At 44.5% G+C, this 24,090-nt stretch overlaps 1 protein-coding gene across 1 annotated transcript in view; it reads right to left on the reverse strand.

Annotated features, from left to right (window-relative positions):
- The window catches only part of RIOK2 (RIO kinase 2), a 317,145-nt gene that overhangs the window by 243,138 nt on the left and 49,917 nt on the right, over positions 1–24,090 (reverse strand). Inside the window, exon 5 of the mRNA XM_069625451.1 lies at positions 8,486–8,574. Coding sequence (XP_069481552.1) covers positions 8,486–8,574 — 89 coding nt within the window. The remainder of the gene's footprint in view (positions 1–8,485; positions 8,575–24,090) is intronic.

The raw sequence follows: 24,090 nt of genomic DNA on the forward strand, positions 1-24,090 counted from the left end.
CCACCTCCTTGAGGTTTCAGAGCCATTTGGGTTCCCTGCTTACCTTGTGGTATGGCTTACATGAGTGCCGACTCCCTTAAGGCAGCTGGATTAGTTCGTGGCACTTTCCGCAGTAACTTTCCGGAGCTTCCTTCTACCTTTCGGCAGCTCTGCAGGCTTCTCCCTTTCAGGGATGTCGTGTCTTCGTACTTTTGCAGTCCCCGGATCTCCGGTTGTCTGGAGTCTTGGTCCGCTTGCGGGCCGTGTGGTCCTCACGTCATGGACTGGCCCCGGACTCCCGCTCCTTCATTTCGGTGTCCCGGTCAGCACCTGCTATAAATCAGGCTCTTCCTGGCTCTTGCAGTTCCTCCAGGGCGGGCTTGATGTCCTGTCAAGCCCTTTGTTGGTTTTTATCTTGCTTCCTCCAATCACTATTCGTGAACCACTAGACTGATGAAAGCGGTTCCAATGGTCACGCGGGAATTGCTCAAAATTCCCTCTTTGTCTCAGTACTGAGTGAATGTTGATGTGGTAACTCACCAAGACTTCTCTTCGTCCGAGTACTCTCTATCGGTAATGCTTTTGTAAAGGTTTGAAAAAGAATGAGGAGAGGAAGGAAAGGTGGGGTGAGTCTGGAAAGGGATACCACAGTCATGTACATGGTGTGAATACTGCGTTCTTCCGATGTGGTCGTCACTGGTCCCAAAGGGGGGTTTCCCTCCTATGAGATCCACCCGCTGAGTACCACCCCAGGGAGACTATCAGGTAGTGCCCTCACCACTATGGCCTCATGGGAAAGGATTCCCCCTTCAGAAGGAGTGATGACATTGTGGGATTTGTCACACTTCGTTTATGTATTGTGCGGGGTACAATAGAAAGTGGAACTCTTCTTGAGGGTGAGCATTCCTCCAAATATCAGACAAACCCCTATCTGTCGGTATGTGTCCAAAGGACCCTCTCTGCTCTGGCATCCTCCCAGCCCCCAGGTTCCTTTAGCGAGCATCTGTCGAGATCCCTTTCCACCCACAAGTTGAAATCCCTGCCCACAATTACCACATATCCATCCACTGCCAACACTGCGTCCAATGCCCGCTGACAGAAAAGCAGCTGCCTGTTGTTCGGACAGTAAACTGAGGCCCACACCAACCGTACCCCTGCCAATTCTCCCTGGTTAACAAGGAGACGCCCATCCCGCCACCTAGTAACCTACTGATTAAATAAATGCAGCCTTTTTTGTGGAGTACATTCCCAATGCCACCCCTCTTGACCTGCTCAGATACCCAAACTTCCTCATCCACCTGCCTACCCTTCACCTGACCCCCTCCGACCCTTGTCGGGACTCCTGCAAAAATAAAGATAGTCGAGCAAGCACTCGACACCTCTCGTGAAACCAGTACTAGATTTTGAGTTCAATCCCTTGACATTGAGGGGTTCCCACCCTTAGCAGGCCTCTCGCGGGTGTGGCCATCACGGCGAATGCCATTCCATCGGAGAGTGCGTGCCCTCCACTTACCTCATTAATTTCCAAAAGTAACATCTCCCCCAAAATGCTTCCCCATCTATCTACTCCAACCAATACCCTATACACTTTGCACTACCACCCCCCCTTGATTTAAACAACAATAACAAACCAAACATCTCAACAAAATACCCTCCCTTGCCCCCACGCCCCTGATGCGAAACTGCAAAAGCAGGCCGTTAGGGCATCACTCCCTCCCCTGTGCTCCACAGCCGGGCAATCAACGCCCACACACATAAGGACCTTGAACTTCTATTTCTGTACATCATTTCACCAGGAAAGGGGTGTGCATGAATCTCCTGCCTCTCATGCCTTTTGTTGGCTGTGCCAGCCACTGCAATCGTTAGCACCTGTCCGACATGTCCACCTCTCCCAGGTGCTGCAAGACAGAGGAATCTCGACTAGCTAGAAAGCTGTGCACCTCGGAGGCCTACCAGGACATGGTGATCCTGTAGTTTTCCCCCTCATATTCAAACACCAGAGCAAAAGGCTACGTCCAACGACATTGGATTCCCTTACTTGAAAGCCATAGTGTGTCAACTGACAGCAATCTCTCTCCTGGCCAAAGTGAGACCCATTAGGTCCTGAAAAATTTGAATGGTCCCTCCTTCATACATCAAATCTTGCATAGACCTAGCTGGAGCCAACACCTCTGCCTTCTCCGTTGAAATCAGACCACTACTGAACGAGGGCCCTCTCCTTAGGCCTTCCTTCCTCTGTGAGCCTGCTCCAACAGGACTTCCTTCCCCCTTCCTTCACGAAAAGGTGGTTTATCTCCCTTCTCTGCACCTCCACGTCCCTGGAAGATTCCCCGTCCCTCTCCTTCAGACCAAGGACATGCTGGTTGTTTCTCTGTTTAAAAAAAATGTTCTTCTCCCTCACGTCTATCTCCGTCATCCTGGCATCCAACCTCATTTCAACCAAATCCACGCTCAACTGGTTATTTTCCAGGCCTTCCATTTTAGCCTCAATATTCTCAACCCTTTGAGGTTTGCTATAGAAGCCTGTATATCCCCTCGCAATGCTTTGAGCTCTGCCAGGATGTCTCCAATGTCCTCCTTCGTGGCTAGGTTGGAAGGCTTCTCAGCGAGCGAGGGTTCCCCCTCTGCCATATTGGATCGTGATTGCCTGAATCGCTGTAACAGAGCAATAGACGCCTCGACGCCTGCCACCTCACAATGTGCCAGTATCAATAGGCTCCTTCTAATTCTGTACCCAAACCATTTCCGACACATTGGGCCTTAAGGCTCACCCTGATCCCAGGCAGATCAGGATCTCACAGAAACCGCAAGGCTGGGGCCTCCACTTTCCTCCATGGTCCATGTAGAACTGTTTTCCACCACACTGGTTTCCATACTATCCTCAGCGCGTCACTCAGGACCTGCCAGGACCTACCTCCCGGGTCCGACGCCCCAAGACAGACAGCCAGCATGTACTGCATGCCTCCAGTTCGTCGGCCTCAGACACAGTTAGCTCTTTACTCCTGTGATCTGTGCATCAAAGTCACGCCCGGGTACACTGCGCCATGTATTCCGTCCGAACTTCTCACATGGAAAGTGACTCTCACCAGGCCAGCAGAGTAATTCCCCTGCGGTCATCACCCGGGCCTCCACTGGCCCCTGCCAGGCTCGCTTGTCTGTTTGCTGCACTGCCACTCCGTCTCCGACAGGGTCGACGAGTGCACACAGAACTTAGGCCTCACTGCGGCTCCATGGCTACGCCTTGCGCAATCTCCCTCTATGCCAGCTACACCACCAGAATGGATCCCTCGAGGGGTCTAAGGCACTGCGGGGCGGGGGGTTCCACGGTTTCTGACCCTTATCACCACACCAGGCCTTCTCAAACCCTCTTTCATACACGGAGGGACGAGAGCTACTATTTACACGACTATCTTGGTCCGCACCACCTAGCAGTTTGTTTGTTTGTTTCTTTATTTCTAATGCACACCAAACCCAGGGGTAACAGGGCACAGCAATAAGAAGGTGCAGGGCTTACAAAGTTTCAAAGTGGTTAACAGTATAACATCATGAATATGCAAGTGAATTTAAATACAAGACAGAGTGTAGATATACAGGTTCAGATAAAATACAATTCCAATATATACAGTGCAGTTTCAAATATAATGTACAATAATTTACAATAATGGGCAGCATGGTGTAGGCAATTGTGTCAGTTCAAACCAGCCTTCAGTCAGGTTGAGATAAGAGACATAACTCTTTCTAAAGCGTAGATAGGGTTGGTCAACTCTCAGCTCGTAGGGCAAGGAGTTCCAAAGTTTGGCAGCCTTCACAGGAAAACTGTTACCACCAATCTTGGTAAGTCTGAATCTCGGTATCACAAGACAATTCATGTTACTAACTCTTGTAGGCCTGTTGGAAGTTCTTCTCATCAGTTTGTCTGTTAAGTAACTAGGGGCAGCATTGTTTAATGCTTTATGTGTCAAGGAGGTACTTTTTAGCTGTATTTTATTATGGTTAGAGAGCCATTTGTACTGACGTCTAGTCGAGGTCTAGTGTGCTCTTTTGTCAATGCCTAGTGCGGCTCTAAGAGCGTTATTTTGTAGGATTTGTAATCTCTGGATACTGGCTTTGTTGGCGCCACTGTAGAGAGCATTGCAATAGTCTAACTTGGGGAGAATTAATGCTCTGGCCAGGATAATGCAGCTGTCATTTGAGAGGAAAGGCTTACCAGCTCTGATAAGCTTGCACGTGTAGGCTGTGGTAGAGGCCAGGGATTTCACTTGTTTGTTGAAGGACCTAGTTGAATCCAGGTAGAAACCCAGGGTTTTTACCCCCTTAGATTCTATAGTGTTATTTCCATCAATAATGAATGATGCATATTCATGACCCAGTTTAGTAATGTTAGAGGGGGTACCTAGAAGTATCAACTCTGTCTTGTCATCATTCAGGCAGAGACCGTGGGTGGCCATCCATGCCTGAATAATGAGATGGACCCTATTCACCAGCGCCAGGTCCTTGCCATGATCCCCAGAAAGCGGGAGGAGAATCTGTGTATCATCTGCATAGTTAGTGTAGGTCATACCCATAAGGTCCAAATCATCGAACAAAGGTTTGGTGAATATATTGTATAGAGTCGGAGACATGCATGAGCCCTGAGGTACCCCGCACAGGATCGGGGTGGGGTCTGCCGCTGCCGATGGGGAGAACACTCTCATAGTTCTATCACTCAGGAATGATTCTATCCATTTGATAGCATCTATGGATAAATGGGCTGCTGAGTCCAGGTGCCTGCAGAGGACCTTGTGATCCACCAGTTCGAATGCAGCTGAAAGATCAAGTAATAAGAGCAATGCTGTCTTCCCTTTATCTCTCAACTCATCAATTTGTGTTTTCAGATCTATCAAGGCAGTTTCTGTCCCATGTAGCGGGCGGAAGCCTGATTGTCTGACCCCTAAGAGCTTGTGAAGCTCCAGGTGTTTTTGAATCGCAGTATAAGCAACTTTGGCCAATATTTTAAGTAGAAATGGTACCGTCGTGATAGGGCAGTAGTTGGTGGCAATAAGTGGATCAATAGTTTGCTTCTTTAGGAGTGGGATAACCCAAGATTGTTTTAGGTTGGCTGGGATGGTGCCAGAGGAGGATGAAGCATTGATCAGTTTAGAGATAAATGGAGAAAGGTCTCTGGCAGCATCTTTTATAATATGTGCTCGGCAAATATCTCCTTTGCAGTTGGATGGTTTGAGGGATAAAATGATTTTTTCTACCTCTAAAACAGATGTTTTGGTGAAGCGGAATCTGTTAATCTGATCAGTAGTCAAGTCGCTAGGTGGGATAGAGTTAGCGGGCTGTGGTAGGTTCAGAGCGTCTTTCTTTATTTAAATTTTATTTTTGAGAGTGTTTATTTTATTGGTTAGTGCTTGTTGAATATCTGAGCACCAGATCTTATTTTTGTTGCATGTATCGGGTATAGGGATCGGGGACTCTAGTTCTTTTAGTATGGTAAATAATTCTTTCATACTTGAGTTAGAATTGGCAATGCGTTCGTTATAAGAATTTCGTTTTGCCAGAATAGTGCGTTGAAGTAGTAGTTAACTTCTTTTTGTTCTCACTGGAGGGGCATAGTCTCCAGGCGGTTTTACACTTTCTTTTCAGTAGGCGTAGGTCCTTTAATTGTGGAGTGAACCACTTGTTGAGGTGGGCTTAGGCTTTACTTGATCTTAGTTTGAGAGGGGCAATTTTATCCAAAGTGGAGAGCATGATTTTGTTATATTCATGCACCAGGGTGCTAGCGTCAAGATTATCAGGCAAAGAATTTAGAGTAGGAAGAATAGCAGGAATCACGTTGTCCACTGTGATATTCTTTTTATTTCTAGTTAGACAAGGTGGTGCTTTTTGTAAGGCCATGTGTTGATGTCTGGTAGTTGATAACGTGAAGGACACAAGTGAATGGTCAGTCCATGATTGTGGGGTGATGGAGGTAATCGTAGCTGTACAGTTGTGATCGGCTACCCAGTATAAGGTTCTACCCTTAAAATGAGTAGGTTTGTTTACTTTTTGCGATGGGCCGAGTGCATTAAGGGAATTGGCTATTTCCAGGGCATGTTTATCTGCTGGATCATTAAATCCTAAGTTAAAGTCACCTAACAGTAGTTGGAAGGTGGGTTTGAGGTTGTTGGCAAGTATACTATGCAAGTCCTCCTCAAGTCTCCCCGATGTTCCGTTTTCAACTTTGAAAAAGAAAAATGTAAGCAGAACACCACAAAGCCGGGCATTTCAGTGCAGGTACCTCTTAGGCGAGAGCGAGAAAGAGAGCTAGATACAATTAAGATTGAAAATGAACAATGTTTACCTGTAAACCAGTAGAGATTCAAACAGGCAGGGAAAATTAGTTTTGTTGACATATTGTTCCTATAACTGTAACATAGTGTTTTCCTTGGTAAAGCTGAAGACCACCTTTGTTTCAAATGGAATTTAATTCTTTTTTTTTTTAATTTATTTTTAAATTGTCACAATTTGTAACCAATGTACAAAACCATTAACAACCCACTTTTGCATACTGTACGAGTAAACATTCTGAGCAATATCCGTACCAATAGGAGCAAAGCATTTCCCCAATAGAATACCAAGCATATCATTCCCTCCCATTTCCTCCCTCCCAACACCCTCCCTACGGACATCCAGAGTCTTTGTTCTTCTCCTCAGCCTTTCCCATTCAGGGTGGGCGCAAGTCCTGTGTAGTCATCAGCTCATTGAGCATTTGTCTCCAATCCAATCCCTCACCCACCTCCTCCACAGATTCACCCTGTCTCGGAATGTCATTCTTTTAATACATTTAGAGTTTTAAACCCACTGTTTTTCTTACCAAGATTTGTAGGGTGAGATTGAATATCAGGAGACATGAGAGGCATGTCACCCTAGCTGAATATATACATTAAATAATTAAATATTTCTACAGGTTGCTCTATTCCCTACATTTGTGGGCAGCACTTACACTAGTTGTCTAGACTGGTGAAGCTCGCTGCCTGGTCTGTCATGATTCCTGCCAGCTTCTGCGCATGCTCAGCCCTGCAGCACTTCTAACAGATATCCAGGGTAAGGCAGCAGCTAAGAGGATAAGATTTAACAATAGTATGGACAAAGGAGCCATTCACAATATATTTTTCACAGTGAATATGTGGGGTCACCCCTGGAAACGACAATAAAATGTGATGGCATTGATGGAATTGGAGAGGGAGTATGGTTAAATCAAATAAACATTTTTCAATAGTTTGACTTTTAAGTAATGTAAAATGGCACAAAATGAAAGTATCAAAATAAATTATGTAAAGAAATATCACTCCAAATATATTTTAAAAACTGCCTGCATAGTGGTATATTCTTCATTTAAACTTAGTTCAATATCAACCTTCCAAATAAAAGTGGAAGTAAAATATGGCAAAACAAACTTTATAGAGAAGTGCTTCTAAGTATCATTCTGCATGAGAGATTTCTCTGGCATTTCAAACTATGCCAATGAGTGAGATTTCTGTAGAAAACAGTTTACGGGACACCAGTGTTGTTAAGCAGAAGAACACTTTAACACACAAACAGTTGCAAAAGCCATGTGACAAACTATCCTTCCCAGTATTATTATAATGGTACTTTAGACTTCAGATGCAGTTGAAGACCCATTAATCGTTCATGTCAAACATGCACAAGTGCATTGTGCAAAACAAAAATACAGAAAAATAGACTTAACCTCTCAATACTTTAAAGCATATTAATTTAGCTGTGATGGTCATAGCTGTACAGCAACTTGATATGCAGTTGGAATAGAAAGGACTGGCGGACTCCCTCTGGCACATTCACTAAAGCTTAACATCAACATTGTTATTAATTTGGAGGCTTGCCTGCAGTTAGCAGAGGATGGTTTTAATGGGTATGGGGTGAAGCTAAGATGAATGGGCATAGTCTCTTATGGAATGATGGAATGGGCACAGAAGGGAGAATTGTTAATTCATGAATTCAGAGGTTGGGCTGACTAGTCCCAGAGACTGTGAAAGGATAGGTCAAACACTGACGTATTGGAAGAACCCAATAGACCCAGGGAACTGACGTAATATGGAGACAAAGGAGATTTGAATGGGTAGGAAAGTGAAGAAGGACGGAATGAGCATGGAGTTTAAGGAGATTGGTCACTAAAAAGAACTGGCTGGAAATAAGAGGAAGCATCACAGAATCCTGTTCAAGCAATGCATAAGCTCACATGAAATAAGCTGTCACTATATGCTAATTTCTCAAATTGCCAGCCAATCTTTAGAATAAGATACTGCAAACTGCCAAGAATACATTCATCACAATACCTCAAAGTTAAATGCAATTCAGAGCTTGGATCAGCACCCATATAAAAAGGAGGTTTATTTCAAGCTACTTGTAAGCTGATCAAGTTGCCTCAGAAATGCCTTTGCAGAGGATTCCAGTCCTAAATAGAATTGCTTTCCTGAGAATAGGTAGTGCAAGAAAAGTAAATCAAATACTCCATACTTACAATGGATAACCATTGACAAGTTCCATAACAACCGCGTGTCTGTTGTAGTCGTATGGTTTGGGAACAGGGAATCCGCTTTCGTACAAAGCCTACAACAAGAGAATTACATGTTAGAGCTCAAGGTAACCAAGTCTGCATCTATCTTATCAACCCAACCACATCAGATATTACACTTAAATGCAGCTCTATCTGCTGTTAGGTAATGGTCAGAAATATAAGGCAGGTAATCCACGAGACATGATGATGGAAATACTGTATAGGCTATGTTAACCACGACCATGTGATATTTCTCCAAAGCCCCTTTATCTCTTTGCAGAGAGGAGGAAAGCAATCAAATGTGTGCAATGAAAAGAATGGATATCAAGCCTGGTTGTATAATAACAATACTGCATCTCGCCTAATTATATTTATACAACAATGGCTGGAAAAACCTTGTGAAGAACACAATATCTCATATGAGCAGTGTTATGTAACAATTGGTGCGGTCACACTGTGTGAGACTACGCAAGACTTATCTGCTCGTTATTAGGTAACCCACCTTTTGGTATAGGTCTGTACTATACAAGTTGGTAGTGTGACTCAGCAGCCAGGCCTATCTCAAGAGGGGTACATGTGAACTGTACAGATGAAATTCATCAATACAAGTAACCAAGTAACACTTACACTCAAGGTTTCAGTTATAAATAATGGATTTATTTAACATCAGTTTGATATAAGCATTCCTTAAAAAGGCAATGGTTTGCAACTGTTCAAGCGAACTTTGGAATTACTTTTCAAAATCAATAAAGCTGGTGAATACTCTTTGGAGATGCTAATACATTTCTTGTACACCCTGAAGTGACTTACAAAATAAGTGGGGTTGGGCCCTAGTATTGGAACACGTCCGGCGCTCCGCTCTGAGATAGATGTGATTAGTTAGTTAGCTGCAAGGTCACGGGTAGTGGGACGCGTTCTCATACCTCCTTGGGTAAAGATTGAGAAGAAAGTCCCGGATACCTCGCACTTAGCTTGTAGAAAGAGATAAATATCCGCCCACTTGTTCGAGTTCAGTGGTATTTATTTTGGAAGAGCCATATAGTCTTTTGTGGTCAGCCGACAAGTGTTTTGACCTCTAGGGTCTTTATCAAGGCTATCATGTAGGTGGCTGGGCCCAGAGGTCCCTGGATGGGGGTCCTTGTATAGGCTGCAGTTGTGATCAGTTTTGGATGATTATTTGCCTGTTTAGGCTGAGTGAGCACGTCTGTCCGTCTGCTGTTCTCCGTGGATTGGCAGTCAATCCACAAAGAACAGCACACGGACAGACGTGTGAATACCCCTGAACTCACTCCACCAAGTGTGCAGATATTTATCCCTTTTTTGCAAGCTAAGTGCGAGGTATCCGGGACTCTGTTCTCAGACTTAAATAACAAGGATAGTACTGCATTAATATATAACACCAATACACTTTTCAGATTCTGAGTTTCAGGAAGGAAGGGTTAAGGAAAGTATAAAGGTTAGAACAGTTTCTTATAATGTGAGGAGAACTGAATCCTCCAATGAAATCTAGGTAGGCCTTTCCCAGCAGTAACAGTATTCAACAAGCTACAACCTATGGAGGGATAAGTAATGCCAAAGGCAATGGATTCAGAAAGATGCTTTTAGGGAGCCATGACAGCCAAAGTCATTTGGACAAAGTCTATAGTCTATAGTTGGATGCACTTCTTGGATCGAGTCTTTCACCAAGTCAGATGGTTCAAAGGAAATCACTGAAGACACACAAGCTGTTAGGCTTGTGCAAAGGGGAGTTGAAATCAACTTAAAGTTAAGTAAGTGCAAATCTCAAGCGAGACAGCATGACTTAAGGCAAGAAGGTAAGTACCCCCAAGCCCAAACAGAAGAAAAGTGATCCAGCTGATTCTGTCTCGCTACAGCCAAGCAGGCGCTGGTTCCTGAGCACCAGTCGTGGGGACAAGAGGGTAGCACTCCAAAATGCAGAGCACTATCCAACGAGAGAGTCTGTTGGGTAACAGCTCGTGTTAGGGGACATTTCCTAAAGTCCTACTGATAGTAAGACTTTACTTTAGTAAGCTATCCGAGTGGTTTGTAGATCTCCAAGTATCAGTCTGTATTAGCTCAGGGCCTTGGTAGAGTGGCAGAGCAGTTAGGCTTATCTTAAGAGGAAAATATAAGCTGTAGGTAAGTACACAATCTTAGCTAAACAGGCACAACCAAGAAGCACTTACTTATATTTTTTATATTTACACCAGAATCAATTTAAATACTTCACACTTTTACGTTAGAAAACTTGATAATACACTTCAAAAGGGCACTTTCACTTTTGTGTTTGTTCGCAGTTACATTTGTAGCAACATAAAGGGAAAAGACAATGTTATCATATTATCGGTTATTGCGCACTCATGCGGTTTATAGGGTAGTACATATACTCTGCGAACACATTTAGTAAAGTCACTGAAAGGGAGGAAAATGGTTAGTTAGTGTAGCATGAGCTTAGTTCCAGGTTCTAGAGGAGATTTTTCACCTAGTAAGTCTGTTAAGTCCAAAAACGCAACCCTAGCTAAAGGCAGTTCGGAGAGAGCTTGAAGTCTTGACAATCAGCGAATTACAAAGAGTTCCTGTGGATTTCGAGTTATTAAAGCAGCAAGTTAACTAACGAAGGAGACCTTAAAACGGACTTGAGAAGGGGACACAGCAGGGGCTTGGGTGAGTGGTAAGAGAGGGTTGCCCTGGACACCTCTACGTGCACTCCAACACTCTGGAGCGACTTCTTGGAATCAGGTAAGCAATACCTTTTTCCCCACAGTACCTTAGGTTAGAAGAAAAGATTTGTACTGGATGCTCTGCGATGTTGCAGCTCTGGACCCGACCTCCAGATGCCTTGATCTGGTGACTGAAGGCAGGACCATGGACAGGATCTCCTAGCATCAGTCTCAAGGGAGGACCTGTGGCATGACTTTCAGCGTCTTCTTGGTTCTCGCTCCGGTTTTGGCGCAGTTTCTGCAGCACCAACAAAGGAAACGGATCGCCCGGCAATCTTCTTCGCTTACTGCAGTCCCACACTCTGGTGGGGTCTGGGCGAGTTGGATCAGATCTCTAGAGTGTCCTTATGGGTTCAGCAAAGATTTGGATGGATTTAGCCTTTCCACAACGATGCACTCGAAATGGGGAGCAGGTATCAAGGTTTTAGGGTTCTGCAGCTCGGGAAACTCCTAGGAATTCTCAGAAGATGGCTCGTTTCAAAGTTCGGCTTGGGGCTGGTTGTTCCCACCAGCCAAAGGGAAGGAGTCCTCTTCGGAGCTCCTCTGTCGCACAGAAAAGGGGTTTAGGACAGCAGTGGTCGTTTCACGGTGCTGGAAAGGTTCTGCAGGCTTCTCTCGTCATCTTCTTCAGTTACTTCAGCTTTCAGTGGTCGACTTGCTTTTCACTCAAGAAGCCTCACCTTTTATGAAGTTCCAGCACACACTTGTCTGCAATCTCTCAGCATTTTACAGAAAGGGGTTTTTGGCTGTCCAGTCAGGACAGCAAGACCCCCTCTAAAAGCTAGACCTATTCAGGCATTCTGGCAGACAAAGGACCGGGGGATGGACAACTCCTCCCCCACTTCCTGCCTGCCCAGACACTCTGGGGCCTAGGCGGGGATACCTACGGGTTCCCGCCAAAGGCAAAACACACACACTGACCTCCCCTCCTAGAATGGTACAAGAAGGGCTAACAAAGAACCACGCTAGTAATGGCAAAAGAAGAAGGGAGGAGCCAAGTTGGTACGTGGGTGACCCTATTGTGCACTAATGAGGCTATGGACATAGCCTGCAGTATAGAAAATACACAATAGTTGGTAGAAAACGTCCACTGTAACCAGCCATAACTAGGTGATTGTCTATGTGACTTAACAGGTCAGAGGAGCAGGGAGAAGGGCGATACTAGGTATCCCTTTGGCACTCCACTGAAGAGGGTGTGGGCCAATCTCTCAGACTGTAGAGTTTTGGGAGAGATACCAAGGATCTAAGAACTGTAGTTACTGGAGGATATTAAGGAAACGGGGGACAACCCCGCAAACCCCCCCCCCCAAGGCGAATACATACCGAACATAGGGAGAGCGGGACACCACCGCAACCCCCGCTCAACATGTTCGTTATTTATTAGCCCAATTGCTCGGTTTAATTCCATAAAATTTTACTGACCAAATTCGGTCAAATAAAGCCGAACAATTATACTAATACCGTATCAACATTTCTTCTTTTGGAACCAATAGCTGCTGATTTGGAGGGAGCTGCAATAAGCTCCCTAACCCTTCATAGAGGCGTCTGTGACTACCTGTGCCTCCGGCCATGGTGCCCAGAAAGTTTCTCCAACCAACGTGTTCGTTCTGTTACTCAACCAAGTCAACTCGTCGACCACAGATATCGACACCTGGAGCATATCAGACATCACACCGAAATACTGCGACCAGTGGCTCCTGAGAAGCCACTGCACAGATCTCATCCGGAGTCTTGCCTGAGGTACCAGGCAAATACAGGATGCCATGATGCCCAGCAGTCGCAGGAAAGCAGATACCGAGAAACTGCAGGAATTCTGGAAAAGACCAACCATTGTCTGACTCAACCCTCCTCTGCCACTCCATGGCTGTGGGAATCTACGCTGCCCCTGCTCACCCTGGCGAAGTTGCAACCCTCTTGGGAAGGCGGAGAACCACCTATATCCTTGTCCTCTAAATCCAAAAGCAAAATATTGCCTTGGAGGCTGCTGCAGCAAAGCTAACACCAGTGACATTGCTGACAATTTCGGGGCTTTGCACTTTGAGGGACTCATCAGCTTTGGGGCCAAAAAGATGGTCCCCGTTGAAGGTCAGGTCGATCAGCTTCATTTGAAAATTTTGGGACAATTGAGCTCCTCGAGTAGGCTGACCTGTGCTGCACTGTCGATGAGGCCATGGCACCGCACATGCAGTCCGCAAGGTCTAATCCAACCTGGAGCGCCTGTGCAGGCCATCTCCTTGCCATTACTTACCATTTCACCAAAAACGTCTCTAACCTCCCACACCAGGAAATGGTTGGCTGTCTCAGTGATGGAGTTCCATAGAATAAGTGAAATTATCGCAGAGGCAAAAGAGGCATTAATGGCTTTCAGCGCCATGTTCCCTGAGGTAAAAAATGTTTGCCAAAGCGTCCATGACCTTCGACTTCCTAACTGTGAGACGGCTTCATGCCGAAGTCGAGGGTCTTAATGCAACTGTCATGGTCTGCACCATTAGCCCTTGAGGGTTCAGGTGGGCCGTCAAGAACGGAAGATCACCCCTCACCGGCATATATTCTTTTATCAAATCTTAGCTTGACAGTTACTAACCAACTGTTCTTGACCCTCCTCTCGACCAACACTAAGCCCAGCTCTCAAATTATGCTATTAGGAGACCTTAATCTCGGTTTCCAAGATGTTAAGGACCCCAAAGTCATAGACATCGCCAACGCTATAACAGAACTAGGCTTCACCCACTGCATCCATGAACCAACCCATATCAAAGGCACAACCCTTGATTGGCTCGCAGACCTCAATTGTAGTATAAATATCGTATCCAGTACTCCTTGTGTTTGATCAGATCATCATCTGATTACATACACCATCAAATCTATCAACCAGTACCCTAAGCAAAACATCTCACCACCCATCCGCACTGGAAACAAGAAGGACATAACTAACGAGAAACTGCTTCCACTGATACTACCTATCCTTAACATCGCCACTGAGTCACTCACTGACCCGACGGCATTAGTTGATATCTACAACCAAACTATCATTAAGGCGCTCAATACTATCGCTCCACTTAAACTACGTAAATCTAAACCTGAAGCACACATCAATTCCTGGTTTACCCCAACTCTTAGAGCACTATGTAAAGATAAAGGAAACGCAGAGGCCCCCTGGAAGAGCCTTCCTACCACATCCAACAATATTAACCTTTCTCTAGCATCCCTCAATTACAAAGAGGCAATCTTCCAAGCTAAAAAAGACACCTATAACAATCGGATTACCCAAGCTAAATCGAGCACGAAAGAAGATACTAAAAGAGCTGGAATCACCAGTAGCTCCTCCCGATACTTGCCTTAAAGACACCACATGGTGCTCTAACATTCAGGAAGCACTTCTAGATAAAATCGCTATGCTCCAAAATAAAATTGATTCCAAAAAAGCATTCTATCATTTGGCTCACAACAAAACCCATTAACCAGTCCGCCTATCCCCCACAGCATGCACACAAACTATTTAATTTCTCACCACTTTCCACTAAAGACATAGAAAACATAATCCTCAAACTCAAACATCCAACTGTCAGGGAGACACCTGCCCAGCCCCCATCACTAAGGAGGCATCGAGAGAACTAGCACCATTCATTGCCACCCTAATAAATGCATCATTTGACACTGGCAAAGACGCTTGGGTTCTCCCATTACTTAAAAAACCATCACTAGACCTGGATACCCCCACTAACTACAGGCCCATCACCACTGCCCCCTTTCTGCTGAAAATCCCGCACAGAGCATCTTACCTGCAGATCCAGGATCACCTAGAATCTAATGACCTTCTTGGTCTCAGACAATCAGGATTCAGACCCAGGCATGGAAATGAGAGGGCCTTGATAGATCTGAAAACCCAAATTAAAGACCTAAAAGATAATGGCAAGCTGGCCTTCCTTCTCTTACTAGACTTATCGGCTGCATTTGATTTGGTGAATCACCAAATACTATGCAACCATCTCATCTCTGCGGCCCATTTCTCAGACTAAGCTACCACATGGATCAGATAATTCCTCGAGAACAAAGCAATGAGGGTTTTCTCTCCCTCGGCTTCCGCTGAACTAGCACCAGTGTTAGGGGTTCCTCAGGGTTCATGTGTATCCCCAACACTGTATAAAGTGTTTAGAAAGCCTCTCTTCGATATACTTGACCATTTGGGTGCCAACTACACTAATTATGCAGATGACACCCAAATACTCATTCCCATCAGTGGAGACCACAAAGTACACTCTAAAGCACTCAACAACATTTACCTTGTCATCCAGACCTGGATGGCCCAACACGGGCTCTTTCTTAATGACAATAAAACAGAGCTACTCCTCCTTGGTTCACAACCCAGACTTAACAAGTTAACCCCTGACTTTAACTCCTTCACCATAGATGGTAATACCATGAAGGTGTTAAATGCCGTTAAAACCCTTGGCATATATCTAGACTCCACTATTACCACTAAAAAGACAAACCAACGCTATAATCTCCTCAGCGGCGTACACATGCAAACTCATCACCGCTTGTCGACCTTTCCTAACCACGGCTAACTGCACGACACTAGCCACAACTCTGGTCCTGTTGAAACTTGACTACTGCAACACACTCTACTTAGGGACTTGCCAACAAAATATAAATAAATTACAAGTAATCCAAAATAATGCCATCAGAGCAGCACTGAATGTCCCCAGAAATCATCACATCTCTGACACCAGAGCTAGCATACAATGGTTACCTGTCAAGCAAAGAATTACCCTCAAATCACTGTCACTTACATGAGTGCCTTGCAAACCACGTTCCTAGTTAACTGTCAAATCTCTTCAAGCGTAACACAGACCGTCCTTGCAGAGTGGCCCCAGTACACTGCCTCATGGTACCGAGGTTCAAACTCCAGAGGGCTGGGGGCAGCAGCTTCCTGCTGCTTGACGCAAAGCTATGGAACTCTTTACCTATTCCACTCACAACTGAACCCTCTTTCCACTCTTTCAAAAGCAAAGCCAAAATCAGGCTCGCAATGCAAGACCATTAGTACCGCACTCTGGATACCATGTACTCAGCATTGTATATATCCTTACTCTTTACCCATTGCTAATAACTATGTAAATACTCTGCAACTGTCTTCTTTCATCTATGAAATACTGTACAAGTCTATGTAACTGTAACCTAAGAATGTAAATGTAACCTTAAGCAATGCGCCCAGATGCCCGTGGGCTTGGTGTGCTATACAAATAAACAAAATACAAATAGAAATTCAAACTCTTTTACAAGTAACTTTTAAACTCTTATTATATTTTCTAGGCAAAAGGCTGATTCCCTTAAGAGGCTTTCCCTTATTCTTGAACATGAGTGCTCTCAGTGGCAGAAGGGGGGGTCACTAGGATCTAGTGGCCAACAGACAGTGTCAGAATAGGTTCTTAAGTAGCAAACGTCAGAGTTACTTAAGAGACTGGGCAAACAGGTATTTCACTTCTAGAGTTCGAAGAGGGTCCAGGGGCTTCACAGAAGACACCCCAGCAGGATGATTCTAGCAGTGGGACAGGGTGTACTGGATGAGAGGCCTCCTCATCACAGAAAACACCCCACACTTTGCAGGAATCACGAGAGACTTTAGGTAAGTACATACCCAAGCCAACACAGTACCTCAGCATTGAAGAAGATTTTGCAGCAGGAGAACATCAGGATCTGCAACCAAATACCTGGTCAGTGGATTCCTTGTTGTGGTGACTGAAAACAAGATCTCATAAGGAACTGCAGCAGGGATCAACGGAGAAGGCTCAAGGCAAGGTTTTCATCACGGCTGAATGTGGCTCTGTGGATTTGGCGCCTTTTATAGGAGCACAGAAGAAGACAGAAAATCGCTGTTTAATCCTCGTAGTTATAAAGGTCTGGCACTCTGTTGAGGGGACTTTTCCGACTCGATTTATGTCTCTGGAAATACACAGAATGCCCATGAAGTTTCAGTGAGATTCAGAATTTGGAAGACTGTGCACCGCACAATGGCTCGAGGTCCCAGGGTATTGGGGTATTGCAGCCCTGCAAGGTCGCAGCACGACGTGGGATGGCCCAAAATGCTGGTCATCTTGAGTCTAGTGGGTCCCACCAGGCTCTGGGTCAGGGTCGTCGTTTTCGGAGTCCCCAGGTTGTTTGTAAGGAAGGGCTACAGCAGGCTCTGGTTACACAGCAGGCTCTCCGGTCACTGGAAATCGTTTCAGCCGTTTTTCCTTCATCATCCTCTTCGGTTTCAGTTCCAGTGGTTGACTTGTCTTCAGCTTCGCAGTATTTAACAGGAATTACAACCCAACTTCTGCATTCTCTCCCTGCATTTTACAACAAGGGGCGGTCTGGTTGTCCTATCAGGACAGCCAGTCCCCCACTGGGATTTGTTCCCATTCAGGCCAGGAGGAAGACAAAGAGCTGTGGAGTTTTGGACTCCTCCCTCGCTTCCTGCCTTCACAGACAGACTGGAGCCTGGACGGGGAGTCCAGAGGACTCCCGCCGAAGATAAAAATCACATTAAGGAATTTCCCACCCTAGATGTCAGGGGAAGGAACAAGAAAGGGCAAGAAACACTAAAATGGCGAAAAAACAAGTCTGGGGCCATTTTGGTAAAACGAGCACCCTTAGGTGCCTTTACTGCAGCTGTGAACACAGCTCGCGGTAAAGGTGCACCAAATTAATACAAGGTATCACTGCCACCAGCCATTGAAGGTAAGCTTGTTCCTGTAACAGAATTGTTACAGTTTTAGTTTAAAAGGGATTACAGTTTTAGTTTAAAAGGGTATACATTGTATCTTCCCAGCACTCCAAGGTGGGGTCTGCTGGTTTCACCTAACAAAACGTAAAAGGGATCCAAAGATCCATTCCACACTTGGGAACTGTAGCTCTCTCCAGGTTAGCAAGAGAATGTTTAAAAAGGGGAGCCCCTATGGCAACCCAGCAACAACAGGCACTTCTTGCCAAAAAGTTGTTAAAGAGGATAACTTTAAAAAGACACTATGGAGAGTCTACAAATGACACCCATAAAAAGAGTAAAAGATTCTGAGAGTGTGGAAAAAGGTTCCCACTCACAGAGGTATTAAGAAAAACATCCCACTAGTAAAGCAAAAAGTTCTGGGGTTGAACCAGGTCAGGAAGATTTACCATTTCTATGAAAATCTTACTTAACACACTTGTGATGAGGTTCAACCCACTGCCCTTTCTCCCCATCATCCTCAACCATGGCATACTCCATAGCTTAGTCTCCTTCAATCGTGGTTTCAGTGTGCTGAGTGTTTTCTGAAGCAATCCCACTCTTCTCTACATTTACCTTTTCTTCCCTATCTCCATACTCTCTATGATCTCTTTTACTCGCTAAGTAACAGCATTAGTCTACCCTTCTTAGTAATTCTTTCTGCCCATTGTAGTAGCTTATTTCGCAAACTTAACCGCCTTGTCTCCCCCCCTCAATTGGATCCTCCTTCTCTTACTCTGGTTGGCTTTGCTGCTTATTTTACTGTCAAAGTAGTTAACCTTCGTTCATCTTGCTCGCCTTATCTGGATATCCTATCTCCTTCTGCTCCTCATTTTACCCCTCATTCAGCATCTTGTTGCTCTCCTCCTGCTGACATCAACATTACAGCTTTTCTCACTCCAGCAAATCCCACAGCTGCTCCCACCGATCCGCTGCCGCCACTGTCCCCCTCGAAGATGTGCGCATGTGCGCTTGCCCAGCTTCCTTCTGGGCGCTGCTCAGAGGATTTCTAGCAGTGTACACAGACAACTCCCTCCTATTCCAAAAGATTTAATAAGGCATAATAAGCCACAACATAACATTTGCTTTCTCAATAAAACAAAATTCAAAATTATACTAACTATTCTCGATATGCTTGTCTAGCCCATTTATTGTCTTACTACGAAGGTATTACCTACAAACCCTAAAACCAAAACCGTACACCCACAAGAGGTTAAAAACGAATATGAAAAAGGGGCTTCATGAACAAAAGCTCCAACTAAGTTTTGCCTGCACACATTAACCAAATGATCTTCCCTTCACACCGATGACTCTTATACTTGGTATCTGCCCATTTGTTCGCAAAATAAAAAACGAATGAGAGATTTGATCGAAAATCGGCTGTACAAAAATTACTACAGCTGAAAATTTCAAATAAATCCCCCATTCATTGTCATTATAGTGAACAAGGGCTGCAGGGGGTGTCCCCCGCTCCCTAATTAAAGTTTGGAGGAAAAAAAAAAAAAAAAAAGGAGGACCCTGCGGCACCGGAACCCATTCACATGCGTGAACGGAACCGGCATCGCAGAGGCATGCAGGAGATGACGGCACACAAGGAGGTGCGCCGCCAAGAGGGGGTTCGAGGCGCGGGGGGGGGGTGAGGGAGGGGAGTGGGTTCTCAAATGTCCACGGGAGGGAAGTTATTTTCGGTCAAATAACTCTTTTTTCTGCCTCAGACATTTCTAATTCGATCAATTCCTGGTAATCCTTATACTTGACTCTACCACACTTATACCTTACGATAAACTGCCGCCCAAAGCCACATTTAGATATTAGGTGTCAACCTTGACTTTGCCTACATTGGCTCTGCAAAAGGTTACCAGACTTGTACCAACATCCACTTATAATATGAATAATGTACAAGGACAGAATTTCAGATACTCATGGTGCCTTACCAAAAGCACCACCCGCATTATGTAACCCAACTGTCAGCTCAAATATCGTATACTGACTGCAAATAAGCAGGCTACATGGATATGCAACCTCATCCCATGCTTTCTATTGTTTGTACGTGTCAGATAAGCACTTTGAAGAGGTCCCCTTGCAAGTTAATGCATTATGAAACTTATATTAATATGCCCTCAAAGGCTTTCGAGTTGGCAAATGCCATTCTCAGCATCTCCTACTTTAGCACTGCTAACATTACCCTATAACACTGAAATATCATTTACTTGCCCTGCAAGTAATAATGGGCACAGACTACGCCTTGCATTATTCGTACATGGAATTAAGGCAACAGATTCAGACAACTAGAATGCTTTTCGGACAATCTGCATCCTTTCGATGTTTTCAGAGTTCCATTTGTCAAAGACCTTAATGCATTCTATGGTAACTCGCTTCTATACAAAAATGGTTTCACTTACCACTTGTACAGTTCTACCCAACAGTATAAGGGTGGGCTATGTTGCAAACAATCTTGTATACACATCAAAATAATTGTGCACATGCAGATTCATGACGTTTTCTTAAACTGCACATAAGATCATGGTGAGGCTTAAAACATGTTTTGCTTGCAAAGTGTTGTTGGTATGCATATATATGATATGATATGGTATTTGTAACGCGCCTATACACAAGTGTTTCAAGGCGCGACGAGGCAGGGAGGGAGGGAAACAAGGGGAAGACAGAAACGATCCTACTAGGCCAGGTGTCATTCAGATCGCGCAAGTGCAGAGGTAAGGGGAAAAGGAGAAAGTGCAGGGGGAGGAGGTGGGGGGAAAGTGCAGTACAAGGTAAGTAGCGTAATAAAAATAAATAATAAATGATAAATAAAAAGGGCCAGCTGGTGGCAAGTGCGAGGTAAGTGCAGAGCAAGTGCTGGGAAGTGCTGGGAAGGGGGCTGTAGGGATACAGTGACAGTCCCACAGTGCAGGGGGAGCCAGGGAGGCAGTGCAAGTGGAGAGTGGCTGGGCCCTGGACCGAGGTCGTTGAGAGTGGCCCAGATGCAGGTTTAGTGCAGAATTCAGTGGGGAGTTAAGAAGGTTTAGCAGGGGAGAGGGAGAGAGAAGGCAGAAGCGAAGAGGAAGGTTTTGAGGTGCTTCCGGAACCGGAGATGGTTCTCCTCAAGTTTCAGGGAGGCAGGAAGGCTGTTCCAGAGGGAGGCCCCTGCTGCGGAGAGAGATCTACCCCCAGCTCGTTGCTTAGAGATCCCAGATATATCCCAGTGAGTGTTTTACTGCTACAATGCCTCTGTTTTTACAGAGCCCTGTCAACTAGTATTGGAGGGTTGGCACAGAAGCCAGGGAGGTTATGGCTGGAAGGGCACAAGAGAATACCCCTCGAGAGTGAAGAACAAATCAGCAACATTCAAAAACCAAACCAGACGTTTCCACAGTACAGTGAAGGAAGTGATTTGGCTGTTTGTTAAAGTATTGGAAACGGCACCTTCTGTTTCGTTCTATGCTCAGCTGCTGGGGGCTTTTCAATATAGTCATGTGTTCGGCTTTTATTGCCTCTAGCTTGTGAATTGGAGAAGAGCGGTCCCTAGTTAAAGAAGAAGGCACTGTAATCGGTTGTACCTCTGGGCATTGCTGCCAATGACTAAAATGTGATTTCCTTCAACAGGAATTCATTAGACACCCCAGCTCTTGTTGAATTGTGTCTAGGCTGTGGCGAGGAAGGGTGGGCAAAACTATAAGCTGTATTATGTGCCTTGTCATTTCACTTTCTATGTCAGGGTTAGAAGCAGGGCTCAGATAGGATTTTACTCCCTAATCTGAATCAAAGGATTTTACGGGCAGTAAAAAAGTAATACGCTTTGCCAGAAGGATTATGACATGCTTCTTAAAAGTTGTTCTTTCCCTTCGCGGTTCAAGACTGTTGAGATCGGGCAGTAATATTCTTATAGTTCCTTCCTATGCCACTGCTCCTCTGGTCACCGATTCAAAAACGTTTCAGTGGAGCTTTATGGATGCAAGCAGAGGGTAGGCTCCTATTGTTTTGGGCACATTTTCCGGTCTTTAGGGGGTAAAATGGATGGTCTATATGCCTCTCAGATGTAAGGCTGGTTTTGAATAAGTGTTGTCACAACTTATAGGACAACGTAATGTGCGTAGTAATCAGATGCCCAGAAATTCCGATCACCATATTCTGTGGTGCAGTTATTCTGATGCAATTATCATCCTTTCACAAATGATTAGAGGCATGTTCTCCTGGCCCTTAAATGACTTTAAACTGCTATTTGCATGTTTTCTGACACATTCCTTATGGTTGCCATTATTATTACACATACCTATCCACAGTAAGGCACCTCATATCTATTCAACTCTACCAGCCTTCTCTTAATCTGCTTCTTCGACTACCAATATGGTACTTTGCCCTAACTGTGCTTCCTCTTACTTCCACTCTCTCTCTCTTCTTGCGCCACTTGCATGGACTTCTCTTCCCCAGAAATCAGGTAAACAGTCCTCTTAACCTACCTCTCATCTACCTTCTAGCTAATATTTGTCCCTTGCCTCCAACCTGCCTCTGTTGCGCACTTTCTCTGTCTCCACTCTTCATTTATCATGCTCACATCCCTAACACAGCTGGCCGTACCACCTACCTACACATAGAAATGTCTAATGTTGATTGTCTTTAATCTATGTAAGACCACCCATGTATTGTCCCTGGTGACTGTTCTATTTACTCCCCTCCACAAGCGGGTCAGAATGTCACTCAAACTGACTCCATTGTAAGAAGCTCACTGCTTGCCATCAATTCTGATGCATTATCTATTGTACATTCTTCTGTGGTCAAAAAAGCATTGTTCATTCCTGTATATAAATAAATATTAAATCAGCAAAAATGGTATCCTGTCCATTTTTTGTTTTGAAATACAAGAGTGTTTTTTCCAATGGCATGAAACTGCTTTGCCTTTGAGCAGTGTCGACAAATGAATAGCCACAACTACAATTCTTTTTTGTGCATACATGTTGGGTGTAAGTCCCAAATGCTGTAGGAGCTGTGCCACGGTCTGTGATTATTGGCAAACGTGGTGGAGTTGTCCTTTGGCGCAACACTATTGGAAAACAATTCTATGTTGCATACACGCCATTGATGGTACTCACAGAGAACAAACTCCCCTGTTGATTTTGTTTAGGATAGAAGCAAGGGATGATGGCCACTCATTTTTGTCGCACATGCCAAGGAATCTGTTATTGGCAGCACAGGTTTGCCTCACCATACACTGGAAGAGAAAATGTGTTGTTTAGGGGGGGAGGGAGGGTTTAAAAAGTTTGAGAGAGGGGCCCTGAAGGGTTCACATGTTGATTTCTTGAAGCATGATTATGACTTGTCAATTTGCATTGCCTTTTTTATGGTCTGTGATGTTGAACTCAACACTGTAAAGTATTTGGCTGGTTCTGACTCGATTTTTAATCAAAGACAATTTCCCTAAAAAAGTCTTTGCAGCGCCATAACCTTGAACTTGCCAAACACTTAATACATCACTATTTTGAGTTTGATTTATGCTACTGCTCAGACAATTATTCAAGTTGGATTCATGAATCGTGCAAGAGGGCGACTAGTCGTTTGCTGGCCTCAGTAGCTTACAGGTGGAACTCAGTATGCTTTTCCAATATGTGTATTTGATGCTAGCTCAGAGGACTTAATACACTTCTTATTCTTTTGACACATTTTAAAAGATTTAGGGAGAAAAGACTAATTCCAATATTCTAAGCTGCCAGCTAAGAATAAGGCATATGCTCTATATGCTTTTCTTGAGAATGCTTTGCCATTAAGGGGAATTTTATTTTCTAAGTTTCTGCCTTAACATGTTTTTATTCATTTATTTTTAATGTAGTTGTTTTGCTTTTAGCATTTTTTTATCTTTCAAAATAAAGCTAAGTGAAGCGTGAAATGAGGGCTGATCCTTTCATTCCACTGGATGAAACATATGACTGGCCAAAAGGCCTACACAGTTTAGAATGTTAATGCATAACAGAATAAAATGCAACAAGAGAAAAAATCCACAATGATCTTCAATTAATAAATGTTTTAGAATGCATAATAAAGAACATAGTGACTGCCTCTACAACCTTGTACAACATTCATTACTGCACTCTTTGCTAATCATAGATCAC

Source organism: Ambystoma mexicanum, chromosome 6p (genome assembly GCF_040938575.1).
Source record: "Ambystoma mexicanum isolate Mex_15411 chromosome 6p, UKY_AmexF1_1, whole genome shotgun sequence".
Taxonomy (NCBI): Eukaryota; Metazoa; Chordata; class Amphibia; order Caudata; family Ambystomatidae; genus Ambystoma; species Ambystoma mexicanum.